We start from the raw sequence: 22,041 nt of genomic DNA, 5'->3' as shown, positions 1-22,041 counted from the left end.
CATCTCACTTCCTTCAGGCTTCATCCAAGATGAGATGAAGAAGAGGAATTCACCACTGTTAACAGTTGAGTAGTATTCCATTGTGTATATAGACCACAACTTTCTTAGCCACTCATCTATTATTGGATATCTGGGTTGTTTCCAAGATTGAGCTAATACACATTGTGCTGCTATGAACATAGGTATAATGAGATGTTTTTGATGACACTTTTATCTCATATTATTATTCCTCATTTATATTTCTGTCTATCTTCCTAATTTTGGGATTATATTTTTCTTTATATTTCTAACACTTTGGTCAATGGTTGCAACTTTAAATAATGTACTTAAACATAGATTTCTGCTAAACCACAAGCCAAAAGCAAACCAGCTCTTCTCCAAAGAGAAGGAGGAGAGTTGAACTATTCAACCTCAGTGACCTCACTCCATGTCACTTAGTTAAAAACAGATGCGGGGCCATTCTAGTCCAGTCAATACTCCTTGCTGTCCCACTTGTTCTGAGAGCATCCCTGCCATTAGTGTGTGCTAGAAACAATAAGAGTTTTCAGGTTGATCACAGATGGCAGGGCAAATCTGTCAGATCTTTATAGCTTTTTATTGTTTCCTGATTTGAAATCTTGAATTTATTGAGTTTGGCAATTTATTCCTTTATGTGTGAAGTAAATTTTTGGCTTCGATAATACTTTTTTTTTTTTTTTTTTGCAGACTTTGAAACCTTTTATTTGCTTTGGAGGAGTTAAGTTCTGAAAAGATACACTCAATCTTTCAGTGCACATAGCATTCTGAACTTGCATTTCTGTTGAAAGTGGTCAAAACTAAAAAAAAAAAATCATACTCAAAATAGTATTTACTAAATAGAGAAAAGAAGACCAATCTTCTCTGGCCCCACTGTATATACATGATGCACAATATTTAAGAGCAAAACCTGGCTTCCATTTCAGTTATGGATGTGAACTTGAGAATCTGGCACCAGTTCTGTAGACAGCAGGCACTTCCTACACTTCATTTATTCTCGCACAACCAAGAAGCAGCTTGATGTAGACAGTTTTATGTAAGATGTGTCACACTGTCTGTGGACTTTGGAAAGGTTTCACATTTCATTCAGTTTAATTCAGTTTTCTTTACAGTAAAAATGTGTGCATGTGCATTCTTCCTTACATATCTGGGAGACTTTTTTGTTGTATTTAATTTGTGAAATTTCTTTGTCTTCCTTGAAAGGGATTGCTGAACAGATAAAACATTTTACCTGAATCTGGAAAGTAAGTGTCTTCTAAATATTCTAAATACTCACTAGTACTATTGACACTAAAAGAGAAAATTTTTTTTTTTTTTTTTTTTTTAATCTTAGAGATGCCCCAAAGGAGACAGGGAAAAATGTCACTGAATTCCATTTTGGTGCTTTCCTGATCTTTGCATTTAGAACTTTTGGGAACAGACTGAAAAAAAAAAAAGATAGAAACTCAAAGATTGGGGCCAGGCGGTGGTACACTTTATAAGTGCATATATTGTAGTTTGTAAGGACACAGGTTCAAGCCCCTGGTCCCCATCAGCAGGGGGAAAGCTTCAGAAGTGGTGAAGCAGGGCAGTAGGTATCTCTCAGTCTCTCTCCCTCTCTATTTCCCCTTCCCCTCTCAATTTCTCTCTGTCTGTACCCAATAACAAATAAATAAAGAAACTCAAGGATTAAGGGAACTATCGGGTTGTTGGGAGAGGGTACAAGGGTTAAGATAATCACTACAGAAGCCAGACCTTCCACCTTCTGCAACCCATAACAACCCTGGGTCCATACTCCCAGAGGGATAGAGAATGGGAAAGCTATCGGGTGGAGGGGATGGGATATGGAGATTGGGTGGTGGGAATTGTGTGGAGTTGTACCCTTCCTATCCTACAGCTTTGTTACTGTCTCCTTTCTTAAATAATAATAATAAAAGACAATCACTACAGTGTTGTGTGGATAAATTCTCTTTTTTAAATCCTTGTTAAAAGATCTGAGTAGACAGAACTCTTATAGACAACAGTTGAATATAGCCAATGACAGGAAGAAGGCAGCAGTTATGTCATGGTTGATAACCAAGCACAGACTATTTTGAGAGAATGCCACTTAGCTACAACAGATAACTTGAGAGCAGAGAAATACTTTCAGCTGAGATAACTGAGCGGTTCATTCCCTCACCACTAGTGAACAGTGGGGCTAACACACAGCTTGGAAATTCCAGTGCTATTGTCTCTGGAAAGCACATTACGTAGCTGCATTGTATGCCACATGCATGGATGCAGTTGGTTGGTTAGCCCTGAAGTAGATGGCACACAGGTTGTCTGTCATCTTTAGATAGAAAACTGGGAGTCAGACGGATTCCAGATTAGAGAACTATGCATGGGAGGCAAACCCTTGGACATTCATGTGGTGCCCCTTGACTTGTTGTAGAGAAATACAAGGAAATGTGCTGTCTAGAAAGGTCAACAAATCCCCATAAACAACCTTGATTCATACTCCCAACTGGGGGAGAAGTGATAGGATGAAGATATGAGGGCTCTGCACTCCAGCTCCATCAGCACCCAGAGAGAGAGAGAGAGAGAGAGAGAGAGAGAGAGAGAGAGAGAGAGAGAGAGATGGAAAAGGGGAGGGACATATGGAGGTAGTTATGATGCCATGAGTGGCTTAGAGGGAAAGAGAGGATTGAATCCGAAAAAGAAGAGGCAACTCTGTATAAATGTGGACAGATAGTTGTAGAGAAGATGGTTGGCCCATGTCTGCAACTTTAGGGGAACAGTGGTAGCTTACAGTGGGGAGAGGGAAGATTCAGAACTCTGGTGGTGGGAATGGTGTGGATTTAAACCCCCGTTGACATGTAATTCTGTAATATAAAAATATAAAAAAATAAAAAGAATAAATAAAAAAGAAAAGTCACTGAAACAGAGAAAAAGGGTTGGTGGAGACTCTGGGAGAGCAGCACTTAGCCACCACCTGGGAGCACTGTGCAAAGTAGAAGCTACACAAGTGGTGGGGCTGTGCTGTCAGACCTCTCCTTCTGTTTGTTTCTGTTTCTCAGTCTCTATCTAAAAAAGAAGAGTCTGTTTGGAGTGGTGCAACTGTACAAATATAAAGCCTCAGTGAAAATCCTGGTAGTAAAAACAAAGGAGCAAACAAAACTGTGAGGATGTGGTTGAGCTTGGCAGGGCTTGACTTGAGGGGACATCCATCCTGTCAGCCTCTCTCTCTCTCTACTGAGAGGTTGAGCAAGAAAGGACATGACTCCCCAAGATTTGCCCAGTCTTATCAGACTCCCTGCCTCACAAAGCACCCTGCATTTTTCTGCCTCCAGGAGCCTGGCATTCTTTAAAACATTAAGCCAGCTCCCCCTGCTCCACCTTGCATTCTTGATACTATGGCCTCTCTACATAATCATTGTTTTGCCTGAAAGATCCCCACCCATTCCATTCCTTTGATCTGTCTTCTTTCTACCCTCAAGACCCTCCCTGTCTGAAGGGTATTATTAATCCTACCAGTTAAAACCCTTGCAACAGTTGCTAAGGAAGTTCCTACTTTTCCCAGTCCTTTTGCCTTTCTCTGCCCCTTTCCAAACCATGTCAAGTCATTTCTGTTTCCGACTTGCCACTTCCGGGTCTGCCTTTTAAAAGTCTTGGCTCTCTGATCAATAAACAATCGAATTGCCTGGTCGCCACGAGCTCTGTTTATGAGTCATCTCTCTCACATTGCTGAGTGAGTAGCTGCCCAGACTGGCTCTGGTTGAGTTTTCTCCAACCCAGAGAGTACGTGTCCAGGAAAAGGCACCCCCATGCTAGCCCGGCACTAATGAGTAAGTGAGAAATTGTGTGGGAAATATAGTTTAATGTTTACGTCCAGTTTACTACCACCGTGCACCACTACCCTCCACCTTTATTTTTTGCAGAAGTTGTTTGTGATTTCTAGTTTTTTTTTAAATATGTGTTTGGCAACACTTTTTTGAATTTCTAAAGAAAAACAGAGACCCATTTGTGGAGACCAGTGCTAGGAGAACAACATTCTCAAATCTGTTACACAATAATGTGTGATCCCTTTACTCTCAGTGGAATGTCTCACAGGAGCTGTTTTCCATCCATTAGAACTGGAAAAAAATAACTAACATTTATTAGGAGAAGGATCCGTGAAAGTTTATACTGTTACAAAAATACATTTTCTGGCTCATTCCAGGAGAAGGAACCCGCCACCACCTTACAACCTAAAGTCACCAGTCCAAAGACTTCATTTCCTTATCACAGTTTATTGTGCATATGAGGTATCATGCTCCTATCAGAATTATAGCCAGGTTTTTTTTATTTTAAAAAACTCAGAGAACAAAATGTTTCCAGTAATTTTCATTCAATGTGAATGACAGAATAGTATAGCTATAAACATTGAAATAACCATTTCATTTCTTCCTGAGGAAGTTTCATATTTTAAGCAATGAAAAAGCATTTTATACAAAGCAAGATTTCAAATTGCGTTCTCTCTCAGTCATTTCTCACGTGTGTTAACTTTCAGAACAACACAATTACCAGCAGAAGAATCTAACACAGAAAGTTTGAGTAGCCTCTCGGCTGGGGGAGTGTCTCCCAGATAAATGAACTGATCAAAAGTTCTTTCAAAAGTTTGCTGCTCTAGGTAGCATCATGCCTGTTCTCTGAACAAATTTATGCTGCTGGGCTCTCTTCTTTTTCCTCCTTCACTCTACTAACATTCAATATGCTTAGTACTTATTTAAAAAACTGAGCTGTTGAGTTGATTCACTTTTTATAAAGTGAGGCCATTAACAGCTTTGTTTGGAAATGTAAATTCACATCTCATCATTCAAACATAATGTATCAGTTCCTCTTTTTTTTTTGTAACCAGTAGAAATATGACTATCAAGATAAAAACATGGCATACTGAACACTATGTAACAGATGGGTCTACACTCGCTGTGTTTAACCCTCAGCCAGATTAAAAAAAAATTTTTTTTTTAGTTAATGAGGATGAAAGACTCTATTACTTCACGTTGGGATTATACAACTTCAAAAATTTTAGTACTGTTGTGCAATAGCTATGTAGTTGTAAGAGCAAATTGATCTGCTACTTAAACCATTTTGTGTGTACGTTTGAAAGTTACATAAATTATAAACACAGGAAAAAAGTTTGAATTCTTCTATGCATACTTTATTAATCTTTAAGTGTAGATATATTTTAAGAGTGACTCCTAGCATATGTCGATACTTCTCCCATTTAATTTAGCAGGTAATCCACATGTTTAACAATGTTCACGACAGCTGTATATGAAATAGTCTCCAAAAGAGGGACTTAACCCTACTTATTATGATTTTTTTCTTGTATTAAAGGTATCATCACAAATATCAGGTTAAAAGTCATATATTAATTCTTTTTGTTATAAATCTCTACATTATGCCATTTCATTTTGAACTATCTGGGAAAAAAAATGCAGGTTTCTATAGTTTAAATTTAAATAACCTAATACATCATCTAGAGAAACTGTCCTCAGTTTTCAAGGGCCTTTTTTTTTTTTTTTTTTTTTTGAAAAGTCATTCGTCTTTTAAAACCAGCCTGTTTCTGGAGATGACACAGACCTCCTATCCCGTGTAAGAGTTTCTTTGGAAGTAGTGAGGGCTGCTGGAGTAGATAGCTTACAGGAAGGGTACATAAGGTGTCGCCAGTACAACTTCAGGCCTTACAGTTTCTCCTTTTTAGAAGATTTGGTCAGTGCTCTTTATGTGTGTTTTTACTTGCCATCTTTTAGAGTAGATATTTCAGCACAGCAGTTAAGTTATGATCAAGGAGTTACAATTTTCTTTTTTTTTTTTTTTGCCTCCAGGTTTATCGCTGGGGCTCAGTGCCTGCAGCACGAATCCACTGCTCCTGGAGGCCATTTTTCCCCATTTTGTTGCCCTTGTTGTCGTTATTATTACTGTTGCCGTTGATGTTGGGGAAGACAGAGAGGGGGAGAGAAAGACAGACACCTGCAGACCTGCTTCACCGGCTGTGAAGTGACCCCCCCTCCCCCCACAGGTGGGGGTCCTTATACTGAGCTTTGTGCCAGCTGTGCTTATCTCCTTCACTGTGCTGCCGCCCCACCCCCTATATATTTTCTACATAAATGCACTACATGTATGAGCCCCATTCCCTCCCTTTTTTTCTTTCTTTCTTTCTTTCTTTTTTTTTTGCTCAAACACATTTTTTTTTTGGATGCAGATCAAGCTTAGATGTAACTTTTTTACTCTCTGACCTAGCACAGATTATACATTACGCTTCCTAAATACTTCAGTGTATTTATGTTTTGGCAAGTTTTTTTTTTTTTTTTTTTAATGGGCACTATGCCTTTGGCATGTTATGCTACATTGGGATTATTTATTTATTTATTTTTATTTTGTAGGACACTTTCTAGAATCAAAGAATAGAAAAACATTGTACAGGGGAGCCGGGCGGTAGCGCCGCGGGTTAAGCGCAGGTGGCGCTAAGCGCCGGCATGAGGATCCTGGTTCGAGCCCCCGGCTCCCCACCTGCAGGGGAGTCGCTTCACAGGCGACTTTCTTTCTCTCCTCCTCCCTGTCTTCCCCTCCTCTCTCCATTTCTCTCTGTCCTATCCAACAACGACGACATCAACTACAACAACAATAACTACAACAACAACAACAACAAAAGACAAGGGCAACAAAAGGGAAGATAAAATTACAAAAAAATATATATATATAAAAAAACATTGTACAGGCAGACAGAGGTCTAAAAACCTACAGAGACACAATCTTAGTGGATATAGAAAAGTGTCACGACTACAATGAAATGGATCAGTTCTGCATTCGTGCTTGATGTTTCTATTAGCGGATGTTGGCTTCCACGCGAGGACACAGCAGTTCACAACAAGGCCACAGGCTCAGACACCGGTTAAGAGAAAGGCCACAGGTCTCAATACTTTTTTTTTTTTTTTATCTGTACATCCACATGCCAGCACATGGAAGGAACTTTGTTCTTCTTCTTCTTCTTCTTTTTTTTTTTTTTTTTCCCAAAGAGGTATATTTTAAAACAACTTTTTGGCAGCTTCTGGAAGCTTTGGGACAGGTGGGTGTTCCGTGGAAGGTGGATTATTCTCGGGCAAGTTTTGCCTGGCGCTATCTCACTTTCTGCAGCTCCTGTCTCAGCCAGGATGGCAGAGGCTGTCCCAGTCTGTGCAGCAGCTTGGAGAGCTCCACGTTGTGATCACGGTAGTAGCTGGACAGAAATGCCCTGCTCTGGGGCGGAAGGAGGCAATGGACGTACAGTTTTATTTTGTTTACAGACTAGATTCTTGGGCAGGGGGAGATAGCAGAACGGTTAGGCAAAGGGACTTTCATGCCTGGAATGCCAAAAGTCCAAGGTTCAATCCCAACCCTTAACCCACTCCCCCTCCTGCCCCATCATAAACTAGAGTAGAGTAAGTGCTCAGTAAGTTCTGCTAAGTTTTGCAATTCTCTTTTCAAGATCACTTAGTTGTGGTGTATGTTCATTTTACCAGACTGTTACTGTTACAAGTGTAGAATTTCCGAGTCTTCTCAGGATAGGTGACAGCACATCACACCCCTACACCGTCTTGAGGATGTGTGAATTCGTATTAAATATACCATATGTGGACTAGATCTCTCTCAAGCAGGTGGACTGTTTAGCACAGTACAAAATTGTTCTACAAAATACACACTATTGTGTGTATGTGTGTGTGTGTGGGGTGTAGATAGCATAATGGTTATGCAAAGAGACTCTCATGCCTGAGGCTCTAAAGTTCCAGGTTCAAACCCCTCCCCCCACTACCACCATAAGCTAGAGTTGAGCAGTGCTCTGGTAATAATAATAATAATAAAAAAGTGAGCCCACACAATACACACTGTGCAGACACACATATATTGTTTGCACCAGGGAGACAAGTGTTAGTATTCAACACATGGCATGTTTGACTATGCAGACTTAAATGTTAAAATCATTTGATTTTTTTTTTTTTTTAATCTTTAGCATTATTAGGTTCTACTCCCTAATGTCTGAAGTGGGCAGGTAGTCTTGTGGGACTGAGCCCTTAGCCTGTGGGGTTTGCCCTGACTCTGAGTAGTTAGTGTCAGATTTGAATTAAATCTCAGAACACTTGTGGTATCTGCAGAAAACTGGAGAATTGCTTGGTTTGAAAATTCCACATACTATTATAATTATGAGTAAAACCAGTGTTTGGGACAAATTACAGAGTGATCTTATTAAGCAGTAGGAATGTATTAATATACTGAAAAATTATACTTTCCTTATGTTTATCTAAAACTAAATTTACTATTATAGCTCCATATATGTGTGTTTTTTAGGAGTAAGCTAAAATGCTAAGACTGATATTCTTTTTCTTTTTTTTTTTAACTTCTATAATAATTTAATTGTTCCAGAGAGGAATTTAGAGTGTATTCTTTTTTAAAAAGCTGATTTAATGGTGGTCGACAAGACTAGGTAGGATACGAGGGGTAAAACTCCACACAATTCCCACCACCAGAGTTCCTTATCCCATCCCCTCCATTGGAAGCTTTCCTACTCTTTCTCCCTCTGGGAGCATGGCTCCAGGATCATTATGGGGTGCAGAAGGTGGGAGGTCTGGCTTCTGTAGCTGCTTTAGATAGTATTCTTATGCATTAAAAATGAAAACAGTCTATCCAAATAACACTTACCTTTCTTTTCTTTTTTTTTTATTAGTGAGTTAACATTGATTTCAAAATTATGAGACAATAGGTATAATCCTGTACCATTCCCATTACCAGAGTTCTGTATCCCCATTCCCTCGATTAGAAAATTGTAGTAGTTCTTTCAAGATCACAGACATAGGTTAACTATTACTTCTGAAACTATCTGTCTATATCTATGTACATTTGCCAATTTCTTTTTTTTAAAGATTTTAATTTATTTATTAATGAAAAAGAAAGGAGGATAAATATATGGAGAGAGGGAGAGAGAGAGAATGAACGAACCAGACATCACTCTGGTACATCACTCTGGTACATGAGCTGCTGGGGATTGAACTGGGGACCTCCTGCTTGAGAGCCCAATGCTTTCTCCACTGTGCCACTTCCTGGGTCACTTTGCCTATTTTTTCCATGGTCCTGCTTTCTCTTCCTTTCTTAGTCACAACTATACCTATTGCTACTTCTGAATGTCCTTCCTTTTTCCAAGAATGATTTTCTACAGTGATTATTTATTTTTTTAAAAGATTTTAATTTATTTATTAATGAGAAAGATAGGACAAAGAACCAGACATTAATTACCCTGGTACTTATGCTGCTGGGGATCAAACTTAGGACCTCATGCTTGAGAGTCCAAGGATTTATCCACTGTGTTACCTCTTGGGCCACCACTACAATGATTTTTAAACATTCTAAGTATATTAAGAATTAATTAATTATTTTACCAGAGCACAGCTCAACTCTGGCTTATGGTGGTTGGGGCATTGTACCTGGGACTTTGGGGCCTCAGGCATGAGTCTCTTTGCAGAACCATTATGCTATTTCCCCCACCCAAGAAATAACTGATTTATTTCTTCTGTCTCTCTCTTTTTTTTTTAAGTTGGTGATTTACAAAATTACAAAATAACAGGGGTAAAATAACTGGTTTAAATGAAAGTATTTTTACATTACTTTTTTTTTTAAAGATTTCTTATTGATTATTTATTGGATAGAGACAGAGAGAAATCAAAAGAGAAGGGAGAGGTAGAGACCTACAGCACTGCTTCAGGTTCTTGCTCAGAGTTACTGATGTATCAACTGAGTGTAACCCCTGCCCTTGAGTTTCTTTCTTCTTCTTTTTAAATTATCTTTATTTCTTCATTGGATAGAGATAGCCAGAAATCAAGAGGGGGAGAGGGTGATACAGAGGGAGAGACAGAGAGACACCTGCAGCCCTGATTCACCACCTGTGAAACTTCCTCCCTGCAGGTGGGGATCAGGGACTCAAACCTGGGTCCTTGCACACTATAATGTGTGCACTTGACCAGGTGAGCCACCACCCGGCCCCTGAGTTTCTTTATGTTATTTTATGTTTTACCAGACTACAGCTCAGCTTTGGCTTGTGGGGGTTGGAGGATTGCACCTGGGACTTTGGAGCCTCAGGCATGAAAGTCTCTTTTGCATAACAATTGTTACCTACCTCTACCCTTGTCTTGAGTTTCTAGTCATGTGTAGGCTGAGTTTTTACAGTGCTTTGTCGGTGTAATTTTTAAAAAATATATATATATATTTCTTTTTCTATTTATTTATTTATTCCCTTTTGTTGCCCTTGTTGTTTTATTGTTGTAGTTATTGATGTTGTCATTGTTGGATAGAACAGAGAGAAATGGAGAGAGGAGGGGAAGACAGAGAAGGGGAGAGAAAGATAGACACCTGCAGACCTGCTTCACCACCTGTGAAGCGACTCCCCTGCAGGTGGGGAGCCGGAACCGGGATCCTTACGCGGTCCTTGTGCTTTGTGCCATGTGCACTTAAGCACTATGCTACTGCCAAGACTCCCTGCTAGTATAATTTAAGAATCAGAGAAAACTGAAGTTTCAATATTGAAATTTCCTTCTCCAAGCAATAGGAAGATGCTTCCTCCCCACCCCCCAAGCCTTTTAGATAGAATTTAGCTGTGAACTCAGTGATGAAGTTTCCAGTCTCTGCCAGGTTAGTAAAACTCTCTCCAAAGTCTTCAAGTATTCTAAAAGTATTCAAGGAATTTCTTATCATTTTAGGATTTTTTCATACCACTATAGTACTTATAGTTAATGCATTAACCATGTGGGAAGACAAATCTAAGGTAGGGGGCCTGGTGGCGGCTCACCTGGTTGAGCACACATACTATAATATTCAAGGACCTGGGTTCAAGTCCCTGGTCCCCACCTGCAGGGGGAAAGCTTCATGAGTTGTGAAGCTTGCCTGCCGGTGTCTCTCTGTCTCTCTCTTTCTCCCTTTTAACTTTATTTATTTATTGACTCCGGGGTTATCGCTGGGGCTTGGTGCCTGTAGTTTGAATCCACTGCTCCTGGAGGCCATTTTTTCCCTTTTGTTGCCCTTGTTGTTTATCATTGTTGTTATTATTGTTGTTGTTGTCATTGGTGTTGGATAGGATGCAATGAAATGGAGAGAGGAGGGGAAGACAGAGAGGGGGAGAGAAAGACAGACACCTGCAGACCTGCTTCACCGCCTGTGGTAATACCCCCCCCCCCACAAGTCCGGAGCAGGTGGGCTCAAACCAGGATCCTTATGCCAGTCCTTGCGCTTTGCATCATGTGCAATTAACCCACTGCGCTACCGCCTGGCCCCACAGTTTATATATATATATTTAAATATTTATTTATTTCCTTTTGTTCCCCTTGTTTTATTGTTGTAGTTATTATTGTTGTTGTTATTGATGTCGTTGTTGTTGGATAGGACAGAGAGAAATGGAGAGATGAAGGGAAGACAGGAAGAGAGAAAAATAGACACCTGCAGACCTGCTTCACTGCTTGTGAAGCGACTCCCTGCAGGTGCGGAGCCGGGAGCTCAAATGGGGATCCTTACGCTGGTCCTTGTGCTTTGTGCCACCTGCGCTTAACCCGCTGCTCCACCGCCCAGCTCCCTACAGTTTGTATTTTTTAAGCTCTCTACCACTTACATCAGGATCCATTGGGGGGTATTTTCTTCCTTTGCTCTTTCCAAGGCATTTGGTTTTACCTTCTTCCAGTAACTGGCACCAGAAACCTTTATGAGAATCAAATCTAGAAAAAAAAAAAGATCCAATGTTTTTCAAGCTGTTTGTCAAATGTAATGACCAGAATCACAATTTATTTTGGGATCAATATATATAAAACCAGGAACACTGCCTATTTTTGACTATAACCCTTTGCATACAGTCTTTTGGCCTCCACCAGAGTTCTCAGTCCATCTGTCATATTTGTGAGAGTGCCAGATTCTTAACAGAAAAATTGTCAGCAGAAGGGCTTCTATTAATAGATATTAATAAGTCTGCTTCCTTCATCTGGAATAATTATGTTTTTAAATAAAATTCAAACCCCGTTTTTCCTTTTATAGTATTTAAAAAAGACAAGTTAGGCACCATCCATACCTGTGAATTTATATAATACTTGTAGCATGTAATTACAGGTTAACAGAAGAAAGAAGCTTTGGGTGTGCTATGGGGTGATGAAGTTCAGAACTTCATAGCTACAATCCGTTATTTATTTATTTTTCACTCAGTGTTAGTTCTCTTGGTGTGAGCTTTGTGGGAAAAGCAACAACACCTGCAAATATGGATTTTCATGCTGTAATTATAAGCAAAATAGTGACATATTAAACTTGTTTTTTAGTTCACCAAGAGACTATGTTCCATTGTATAGTAGTTCGTACAGTATTTGGTTCTTTATCAGACATTCTCCAAATGTGAGTTTGAAACATATCAATGTGAAATACCTGACTCTAGTCTGGACCTCATGGACTCTTAGTCCAGGGCCTAATGATAAGATAGAAACTTATTAGGTAGCTACAGGAGGGGAAAAAGATGGGGGATAAAAAGAGGGTAACCTGGGAGTCGGGCGGTATCTCAGCGGGTTAAGCGCAAGTGGTGCAAAGCGCAAGGACCGGCATAAGGATCCCGGTTTGAGCCCCTGGCTCCCCACCTGCAGGGGAGTCGCTTCACAGGCAGTGAAGCAGGTCTGCAGGTGTCTCTCTTTCTCTCCCCCTCTCTGTCTTCCCCTCTTCTCTCCATTTCTCTCTGTCCTATCCAATAACAACGACATTAATAATAACTACAACAATTAAACAACAAGGGCAACAGATGGGAATAAACAATAAAAATGAATACAAAAAAAAAAAAAAAAACAAAGAAGAAGAAGGGAGTAACCTTCAAGGAGAGAGATAGGCACTGACAAAATAAAAGCACTTTTACATTAGCAGAAAAATATGAATTACCTAGGGACATGTTTGACAGGCAAATATTCAAGGGGCAAAGAGGCAGCACTTTTGACAGAGTGCACACGTTGCTATGGATTCAACCCTTGGTCCACACCTGCAGGGGGATGTTTCATGAAGTAACTTCTCTCTCTCTCTCTCTCTCTCCCTCTATCAAAAAGAAGAAAAAGGGAGAAGGTGGCTGTTAGGAACTGTGCAGCTGGGAAGACATCAAGCCCCAGTGAAAATAATAGTGGCAAAAAGAAACCAAATCAAAGCAAATCTGCATACAGAAAACACAAAACCTTGGTAAGAAAAATACAGGAGAATAAACAAAAGAGCTGCACTCTCTGTATAGATTAGGGAACTAGATATTTTAAAAAATCAAAACTCTTATCTGTATTCAGTGAGGTTCCAATCAAAACTACAGTGGACATTTTTTTTTTTTTTTAGTAAAAACCTAAAAGATAGGGAGTCAGGCTGTAGCGCAGTGGGTTAAGCGCAGGTGGCGCAAAGCACAAGGACCGGCATAAGGATCCCGGTTCGAACCCCGGCTCCCCACCTGCAGGGGAGTCGCTTCACAGGTGGTGAAGCAGGTTTGCAGGTGTCTGTCTTTCTCTCCTCCTCTCTGTCTTCCCCTCCTCTCTCCATTTCTCTCTGTCCTATCCAACAACAACAACAATAATAACTACAACAATAAAACAACAAGGGCAACAAAAGGGAATAAATAAATAAAATAAATATTTAAAAAAAAAAAACCTAAAAGATGATTTGGACATTTATATAGAAATGGAAAGAATCTAGACAAGACAAAAATCTGTGGGGGGAAAAAAAGCCACATTGGAAGTCTACTATTCAATTTCTTTTTAAAAAGTTTTTTTTTTAAAAAATTTTTATTTACTTATTATTGGATTGGGACAGAGAGAAGTTGAGAGAGGCGGGGAAGATAGAGAGGGAATGAGACAGAGAGACACCTGCAGCCCTGTTTCACCACTCGTGAAGCTTTTCCCCTGCAGGTGGGGACCAGGGACTTGAACCTGGGTCCTTGTGCACTGTAGTGTGTGCGTGCTTAACCAGGTGTGCCACCGCCTGGCCCCTCTACTATGCAATTTCAAAATTAACTATCAATATGATGAAACAGTAATCGAGACTGTGTATTGGCACCAATGATTTGAAGAAAGAAAACAGAGATATGAGATCTGAAATCAATCAGCTATGATCTATTCCCTTCCTTCCTCCCTCCCTCCCTCCCTCCCTTCCTTCCTTCCTTCCTTCCTTCCTTCCTTCCTTCCTTCTCTCTCTCTCTTTCCCCTCCCCTCTCCTGCCTTCTCCTCCCCTCCCCTTTCCTCCCCTCCTCTTTTCTCACCTCCTCCCCCCACCCCTTTCTGTGTTGTTAATGGACTGCAGTAATTGTTCACACATGGGTCCAATCTCTCAATTCACTGTAATAGGTGCCTGCAAAGTGCTTTCACCCCCCAGTTCAGGTCTTTTCTTTTCCAGCATCATGCACCAGGACCCCAAGGACCATCCACTGAAGTCCCCTCTGTCCACTCTCTCTCCACAAAGTCCTTTGCTTTTGCTGCAATACACCAAACCCAATCTCAGTTTCAGTTTGTGTTTTGGTTTTCAGACACAAGTGCCAAGTTAATTAAATGAGAAAGGACAAAATTTTAAAGTTTTATTTATTTATATTTTATTATTATTATTTTATTATTTATTATTATTTTTATAAATATTTATTTATTCCCTTTTGTTGCCCTTGTTGTTTTATTGTTTTAGTTATTCTTGTTGTCGTTGTTGTTGGATAGGACAGGGAAGACAAAGAGGGGGAGAGAAAGGTAGACACCTGCAGACCTGCTTTACCACTTGTGAAGGGACTCCCCTGCAGGTGGGGAGCCGGGGGTTCAAACCGGGAATCTTACACCAGTCCTTGTGCTTTGTGCCACGTGCACTTAATCTGATGTGCTACTGTTGTATGCTTTACATTGGGTTCTAGTTCTCCCCCGCCAAGAGAATTGGATCATTCCTGTTAGTTTCGCGGGCCCGCTTGCCCCGCCCCTAGGAACCCCGAGAGAGGGTTCCAAAGTTGCAGAGTTTCAGAGTTCCAGAGTTGAAGAGTTGCAGAGTTGCAGAGTTGCAGAGTTCGGGGGTTCCTGAGTTCGAGAGTTCGGGAGAGTGCTTGCGCCGCCACAAAGAGACAGCAGACTTCTGTTTGGTGATTAGTTTGGTTTAGTTTATGAATCGTTGTTCCTGAATAAAGAAATACAGCTTCCCTGCCCAGCCATATGTCTCTGGTCATCTCTGTTACCCGCCCGTGAAGCTAACCCGGCTAGAGACTACGAATTTTAATAACATGCTACTGCCTGGCTTCCTAAGTTTTATTTTAAAGGGAAGAGTGTGGGTGGACAGAACCCCATTTTAGCCTTTATGGAAGTGGGATCCAACTTTAGCTCTCCTGTATGCAAATCCTGTCTCTTGTCATATGAACAGACAGTCTTTTAGACAAAATAAACTGAAAAAAAAAATTGAACATTTCTGTCAAAACCACAAAAACCAACTCCTCTCCCACACTGTATAAAAATGAACTTAAAATAGATCATGGACCTAAACCTAAGAATTCTGGAAACAAATGGGACAAATCTGAAAATATTTGTGTTCTTAGATTAGGCAAATGATCTCTTTGGATGTATGATAACAGACAAATAATGTCAATTCCGAATCCACTGAAGTGTAGAAGTTTTAGGCTTTATAGACACGAGAAAATGAAAAGGGAAGCCACATATTCAGCAGAAATAACTGTAAACCAGATGTCTGATAAAGGATTTATGTTCGACATGTGTAACTCAAGTCAGCTGAAAAGACATCAGTGCAGTAGATTGAGTAGAAGGTAGACACAGACGCTTGAAGTGATCAAAGTCAATCAGTATTAAAATTTTACATCACTTTTTATACGATTCAACTTGGTTTCCTTCTGTTTCACAAATGGGGTAACTGATTACGAAAGATGTTTGTCTCGGGTGTTTAACCGACTAGTATCTCTCTCTAAGCCTGAAGACTTCTGTCATAGTCACAGATGACTGGGGAATGGAGATAGTCAGGACACCATTAAAAGTTCCTATTTGTCACCTTAGTTTATAATATTAGTATAATTCTATGGAGCTCAGCTTCCCCAGAGTCACACCCTACTAGGGAAAGAGAGAGGCAGACTGGGGGTATGGACCGACCAGTCAACGCCCATGTTCAGCGGGGAAGCAATTACAGAAGCCAGACCTTCTACCTTCTGCAACCCTCAACGACCCTGGGTCCATGCTCCCAGAGGGATAGAGAATGGGAAAGCTACCATGGGAGGGGGTGGGTTATGGGGATTGGGTGGTGGGAATTGTGTGGAGTTGTACCCCTCCTACCCTATGCTTTTGTTCACTAATCCTTTCTTAAATAAAAAATTAAAAAAAAAATTCTGTACTAAGAATTATTTTTTCAGGCATAACACGAATGTGAAAATAATGTCAAGTGTGTCAGCCTGTTTCCAATGGAGAGATCAGGGTAATGTTGAACAAGGATGGTAAAGTGCTAATTTAATTAACTGACTGAGAAAAGAGCCCGTTTAAGTTACTTCAAACTTACCTTTCTAGAACTTACCTAATTTTTCATAATGTCTGTTATAAATGACTTAATAGTCATTTATGAAATTATAAGATTTCAGGTATAGTTTCACACACACACATACACACACACACACACACACACACACACACGTTCCACCCAAATCCTGTGAACCCTGTGACCCCTTCGACCCTAATAATCAAGGTTCTCACAAAGTTTAAGAGATAGTTTTCTGAGGGTTGGGTTGTGGCACACCAGGTTGAGGGCACACATGGTGTGAAGCGCTAGCCAGGGATCTCGATTCGAGCCCCTGGCCCCTCACCTGAAGGGGGTCACCTCCAAAGCGGTGAAGCAGGTCTGCAGGTGTCTGTCCTTCTCTCCGCCCTCTCTGTCTTCCCTTCCTTTCTCAATTTCTCTCTGTCCTGTCTGGCAACAGCAATAACAACAGCAATAATGGAAAAAAAAAAAAAGGCCTCTAGGAGCAGTGGATTTGTAATGTAGGCACCGAGCCCCAGCGATAACCCTGGAAGGCAAAATAAATACATACATACATAAATAAATAAATAAAAGATAGTTTTCTGGCAATTTTTTTTTTGCAAGTTAGCTTGCTTCAGTTATCAGTATTCTATATATGAATGAAATCATTTGGTGGTTGTTTTTATACCTTTTAGTACAATTCCCTCCATTTTGTCCCAAACAATACAATATCATCTTTAAAAATTTATACTGCTTATTGAACGTCACACCCATAATCACTATGAAAATAAGATTTCTTTTAAAAATATTCAGTTTTATTTGATATAAGAAAATTTTGCTCTAATTCCATTCCAGGCAGTTCACTTCCTAACAAAGTCCCAAAACCTAGATATAGACCAGGTCCTGTGAGATAGGGCATATATTCACACGTATCCATAAACTAGGGCAAAATATATACCTGAAAGCAAAAATACACAATATTCTTCAGTGAGTCAGTATAAAGTTCCTAATGAAACAGTATGTAATTAGACTTAGATACCCTCCTCACCTACTTCCTATTACAGTTCTCTCCCTCACTCCAAAGCTAACCTTATCAAAGCAAGGACTGCAAAAGTTGAATAAGGGCAAGAGACTGACACACTTTAACAATGACTCTTTAGTCACTGTCAGGCCACCCCATCAGCTGGGGCTCTAGCCGGGAGTCCTGAGATTCCCAAACAGACATGATGGGCCTAGACCTCAAATAAATCCCTCTCTCCATTGTTACAGGTCATCTCTATCAGGAGCAACAAAACAGACCCCTTTGTGGACCCCCCCCCCATAGGACCTTGCCCTCAACTTAGATCAACAACAGTAGAGAATATTCCATCCTCCGAAGGGAGGATGGGCAACATACTTTATGTTACACCTGAAGAAGATGGGTCCTGATACTGGGGTATCAGTAGCTTGGAATGTTTCTACTCATGACCACAGAATGTGAGCTCAGATCTACAGGGATGCAGAGGTCACATAGGCTCCTAAGCTGAATATGGGCCTCAGATCACGTCAAATTTATGGGGCTTACAGTCAACAATATTTATACTCCTTTCCCATATTAGGGAGCTACTCTCTTCTTGGATCCAGCTTTCTGTTCCCTTTCCAGCCATGACATCATTCATCTCCCCAGACAATAACTTGGGGCCACCTGCATATCAGATTTCAGGCTCAGGGAAAAAAAAAAAAACAAACAAAAAACTAGTATAGCCACAGGTCCTTTGGAATATAACTAAAATATGCCTACTAGCTATCTACAAAATGGAGGACCCCCCCCCCCAACTCTTCATCTGCACTATTCCACCCTTTAGGTCCATGATTGGTCAACAATTTGTTTGGCTTTGTATGTTAACTCTCTTTTCAACCACCAGGTTCCAGATGCTAGCAGGATGCAGACCAGAATTCCCTGGACAGATAACCCCACCAATATGTCCTAGAGCTCTGATTCCCCAGAGCCCTACACCACTAGGGAAAGAGAGAGACAGGCTGGGAGTATGGATCAACTGTCAAAGCCCATGCTCAGTGGGGAAGCAATTACAGAAGCCAGACCTTCCACCTTCTACATCCCACAATGACTCTGGGTCCATACTGTTAGAAGCAGTAACTCTAGAATTGCTTTAAGTAAAATTTTGAGCATGAGTTGTAAGTATAGTTGCTTTTCTGCCTGTAGTGGAAAATTCCTGTAAAAAGGGGGGCTAGACAAAACCCACACCCCAAGATGTAAGCCACCTGTTGCTTGTCTTAAAGAGAATAGCTAGCCTAACCAAGTCCTTGAAACCCAACCACTTGCTCAAGGTTGAGGGAGCTGATAGCCGGTGGTCTTAGCTGACAACGAGAAAGAGTGATGACCCTATTTTGCATAAAGGCTTGAAATTAGACAATTCTTATAGGCTGCTTAGGGTATTGCAATGTCTGAAATGATTGGATCCTGCGTTTTCTGTAAAATGCTATTGAGTGTGTGTTAGAATTCTAGTTTTGCATATTCCCCAGCCAGAATGTACTCTGGAATCCTATAACTTGTGTGGTTTGAGCCTTGTTCAGGGTCGAGCTTGGCAGACTAACATCAGTCACCACTCGGCCCGGATTGCAATTCGTAAATAAACATCTTTTGCTTCCTTGCAGTGGATGGAGATTTGATTTTTGCTCTGTAACACATACTCCCAGAGGGATAAAGAATAGGAAAGCTATCAGGGGAGGGGATGGAATACAGAGAGCTGGTAGTAGGAATTGTGTGGAGTTGTACCCCTCTTATCCTATGGTTTTGTTAATGTGTCCATTTTATAAATAAAAAAATTAAACAATCTCTTATCCTATAGTTTTGTTAATGTGTCCTTTTTATAAATAAAAATTAAATAATAAAAAAAGAAAATTTCGAGAAAGAGAGAGGAAGTCTCTGCTAAATGTAGCACTGGGAATTCAACAGTGGGGTCTCAAATATTCAAGTCCCATGTTCTACTAGTTGAACTATTTCCCTGGCCCACTGATTTCTTTTTATAGATGTGATATATCTTTTTTTTTTTTTTTTTGCCTCCAGGGTTATTGCTCGGGTTCAGTGCCTGCACTCCAAATCCACTGCTCCTGGAGGCCATTTTTTCCCTTTTGTTGCCCTTATTGTTTATCATTGTTGTGTTTATTATTGTTGTTGTTGTTATTTCTGTTGTTGTAGGATAGAACAGAGAGAAATGGAGAGAGGAGGGAAAGACAGAGAGGGGGAGAGAAAGACAGACACCTGCTGCTTCGCTGCTTGTGAATCGACCTTCCTGCAGAGAGACAGGGGTTACCCGGATCCTTAAGCCTGTCCTTGTGATTTGCGCCATGTGCGCTTAACCTGCTGCGCCACTGCCCAGCCCCCAATATATGATTTTAAAATCTATGATAAGAAACAATACCGAGTAATTTCAAGACTAGACAATGGCAGAATGAAATTTGGGAGTGTCAAACCCTTCAATAGTTGTCGAAAGAAGTAACCGGGCCAGCCAGTAACACAGGGAAGGCTGTAAAGATCCCGGCTCCCCACTTGTTGCCTCGAAAGTGGTGAAGCAGGTCTGCAGGTGTCTGTCTTTTTCTCCCCCTCTCTATCTCTCCCTCCGCTCTCCATTTCTCTCTGTCCTATCCAACAACATCAATGGCAACAATAACAATCACAAAAACAAGGGCACCAAGCCCCAGCGATAACCCTGGAGGAAAAAAAAAGTAACAACACCTGACTATGGAAATTTCTTGAAAAAAATTGAAAATAGTTTTTTTTTTATGTTAAAAGCAATCTTATGCTACGGCTAGGGAGATACCTCAGTGTGGTACTCATATGATTAAACTTAATCAGGGTTTAATCCCTGGCGGTACAGATGATGGAGTGGTAGCTCTCCATCATGATGTAAATAAATATTAAAATAAAGTGGTCTGGGAAGTGGCACAGTGGCTAAGGCACTAGACTCTCAAGCATGAGGTCCTGAATTCAATCCCCGGCAGCACATGTACCAGAGTGATATTTGGTTCTTTCTCTCCTCCTATCTTTCTCATTTAGAAATAAATAAAATCTTTAAAATTATTAAAGTAAGTATTAAAATCTGCTCAAAGATGTATTCAAGGCTCTTTCATGCCAACATTGTATTGCAAAACTACTGTGTAGATCTGAGTTTGTTCATTTAGTCTGCTATGTGCAGAGAACTTGATCATTCATACTTGCTTTTAGCTCAGTTTTTTTTCTTTTGCCTCCAGGGCTTTAATTGGGCCATTGGGCCTCCACAGTTCCCCTGTTCCTGGTGTACTTTTTTTTCTTTTGTAGATCAAGGATGAGAGACAGAGAGGGAGAGAGACAGCAGGAGAGATACCACAACACTTTCCCACTACTTGTGGTGACTGGGGACTTGAACCTGGGACCACATACATAGTCAGGTGTGCACTCTACTGACTGTGCTCTCTCCTGACCCACTCAGCTGAGATGTTTTCTTTTTTTTTTTTGAGTCAGGGTTTTACACCTATGTGATTTCACTACTACAAGTCCTACTTTCTCATTCAGGAAGAGAGATAGAGAAAGAGGGAGAGACACCATAACTTGGGGGGTGGTAGGAAGAGCTTCCTCTGGTGCTGTGTGGACCTCCCATGTGGTGCTGGGATGTGAACCTGAGCAACACATGGCACAGCACACATTTCACCCTATCTGCCATTTCCCCAGCCCCCCTGTATTAGTTTTTAGAGAAATTTAAATAGGTTTTTTTTTTAAGCATCAAGGAAATGGTTATCACTATAGTTTTCAAGAAAAAAAACATACAGCAATAAATAACAATCTTGAGAACATATACTTTCTACTCCAGGACATTCTCAACAATATCCAAAGCACCACAGAAACAACTTATCAGTAGTGACTCGAACAAGAGTAATTAAATGATGAAGGCAGGATTTAGAACTACTGTGAAGAGCAGTGAGGAAAGGGGTGTCAATTTAGACCTAAGACCTTGACACACAATTCCAAATACCCTGCCACGGGAACACTGCTGGGTTTTTGCAAGGTGTGTCAGGCCCACTGATGATTGACAGGAACACAGAAGAGGAAATGGAATGTCAGGACTTTCTCAGCAGGGTGAGAGCTTGGGCAGCCTGCTCAGCCAGACACTGTTGGGAACATGTGTGAGCCTGATAGAGCTTAGGGAGAAGCACCCCCATCTTTGGATGGAGGTCTGAGAAGATAACCTCTTGGTAAGTCTCTCTCAACCGAGGTGAGCATAAGGGGGGAAACTCAGACTTGGTTTTTTCCTTCTTGACTCTCAGGCCCACAGATACCCCAGTACTTCCCTCCATTAACCACAGGCCACATGGCTGCAGATTCACGTATTCAAAGTCACCTTCTGATCACAGAAGAACACACCTTATCACACACCTCAGACCCCAGACAAGAGAAATGCCAAACTATATGGCCTTTTGATATTCATCTTCTCTCTGTCTCACCCTACGAGTTTAACCCCTATGCTTCTCTCAAAGACCTTTGGATAATTAAGTTGCTTGTGTCATGGAGAATAA

At 40.7% G+C, this 22,041-nt stretch overlaps 1 protein-coding gene across 3 annotated transcripts in view; it reads right to left on the bottom strand.

Moving 5' to 3' along the window:
• Positions 1-4,242: 4,242 nt before the first annotated feature.
• The window catches only part of LOC103115692 (bifunctional heparan sulfate N-deacetylase/N-sulfotransferase 3), a 230,622-nt gene continuing 212,823 nt past the window's right edge, over positions 4,243-22,041 (bottom strand). For all 3 annotated transcript variants that reach the window (XM_060177023.1, XM_060177028.1, XM_060177040.1), the window contains exons 13-14: positions 11,642-11,744; positions 4,243-7,254 (exon numbers count right to left, since the gene is read on the bottom strand). In XM_060177023.1, coding sequence (XP_060033006.1) covers positions 7,135-7,254; positions 11,642-11,744 — 223 coding nt within the window. In that variant the 3' untranslated portion in view covers positions 4,243-7,134. The remainder of the gene's footprint in view (positions 7,255-11,641; positions 11,745-22,041) is intronic.

Source organism: Erinaceus europaeus, chromosome 2, assembly GCF_950295315.1.
Source record: "Erinaceus europaeus chromosome 2, mEriEur2.1, whole genome shotgun sequence".
NCBI lineage: Eukaryota > Metazoa > Chordata > Mammalia > Eulipotyphla > Erinaceidae > Erinaceus > Erinaceus europaeus.
Note: the sequence above shows the minus strand (reverse complement) of the source record. Positions and strands in the feature narration are given on the sequence as shown.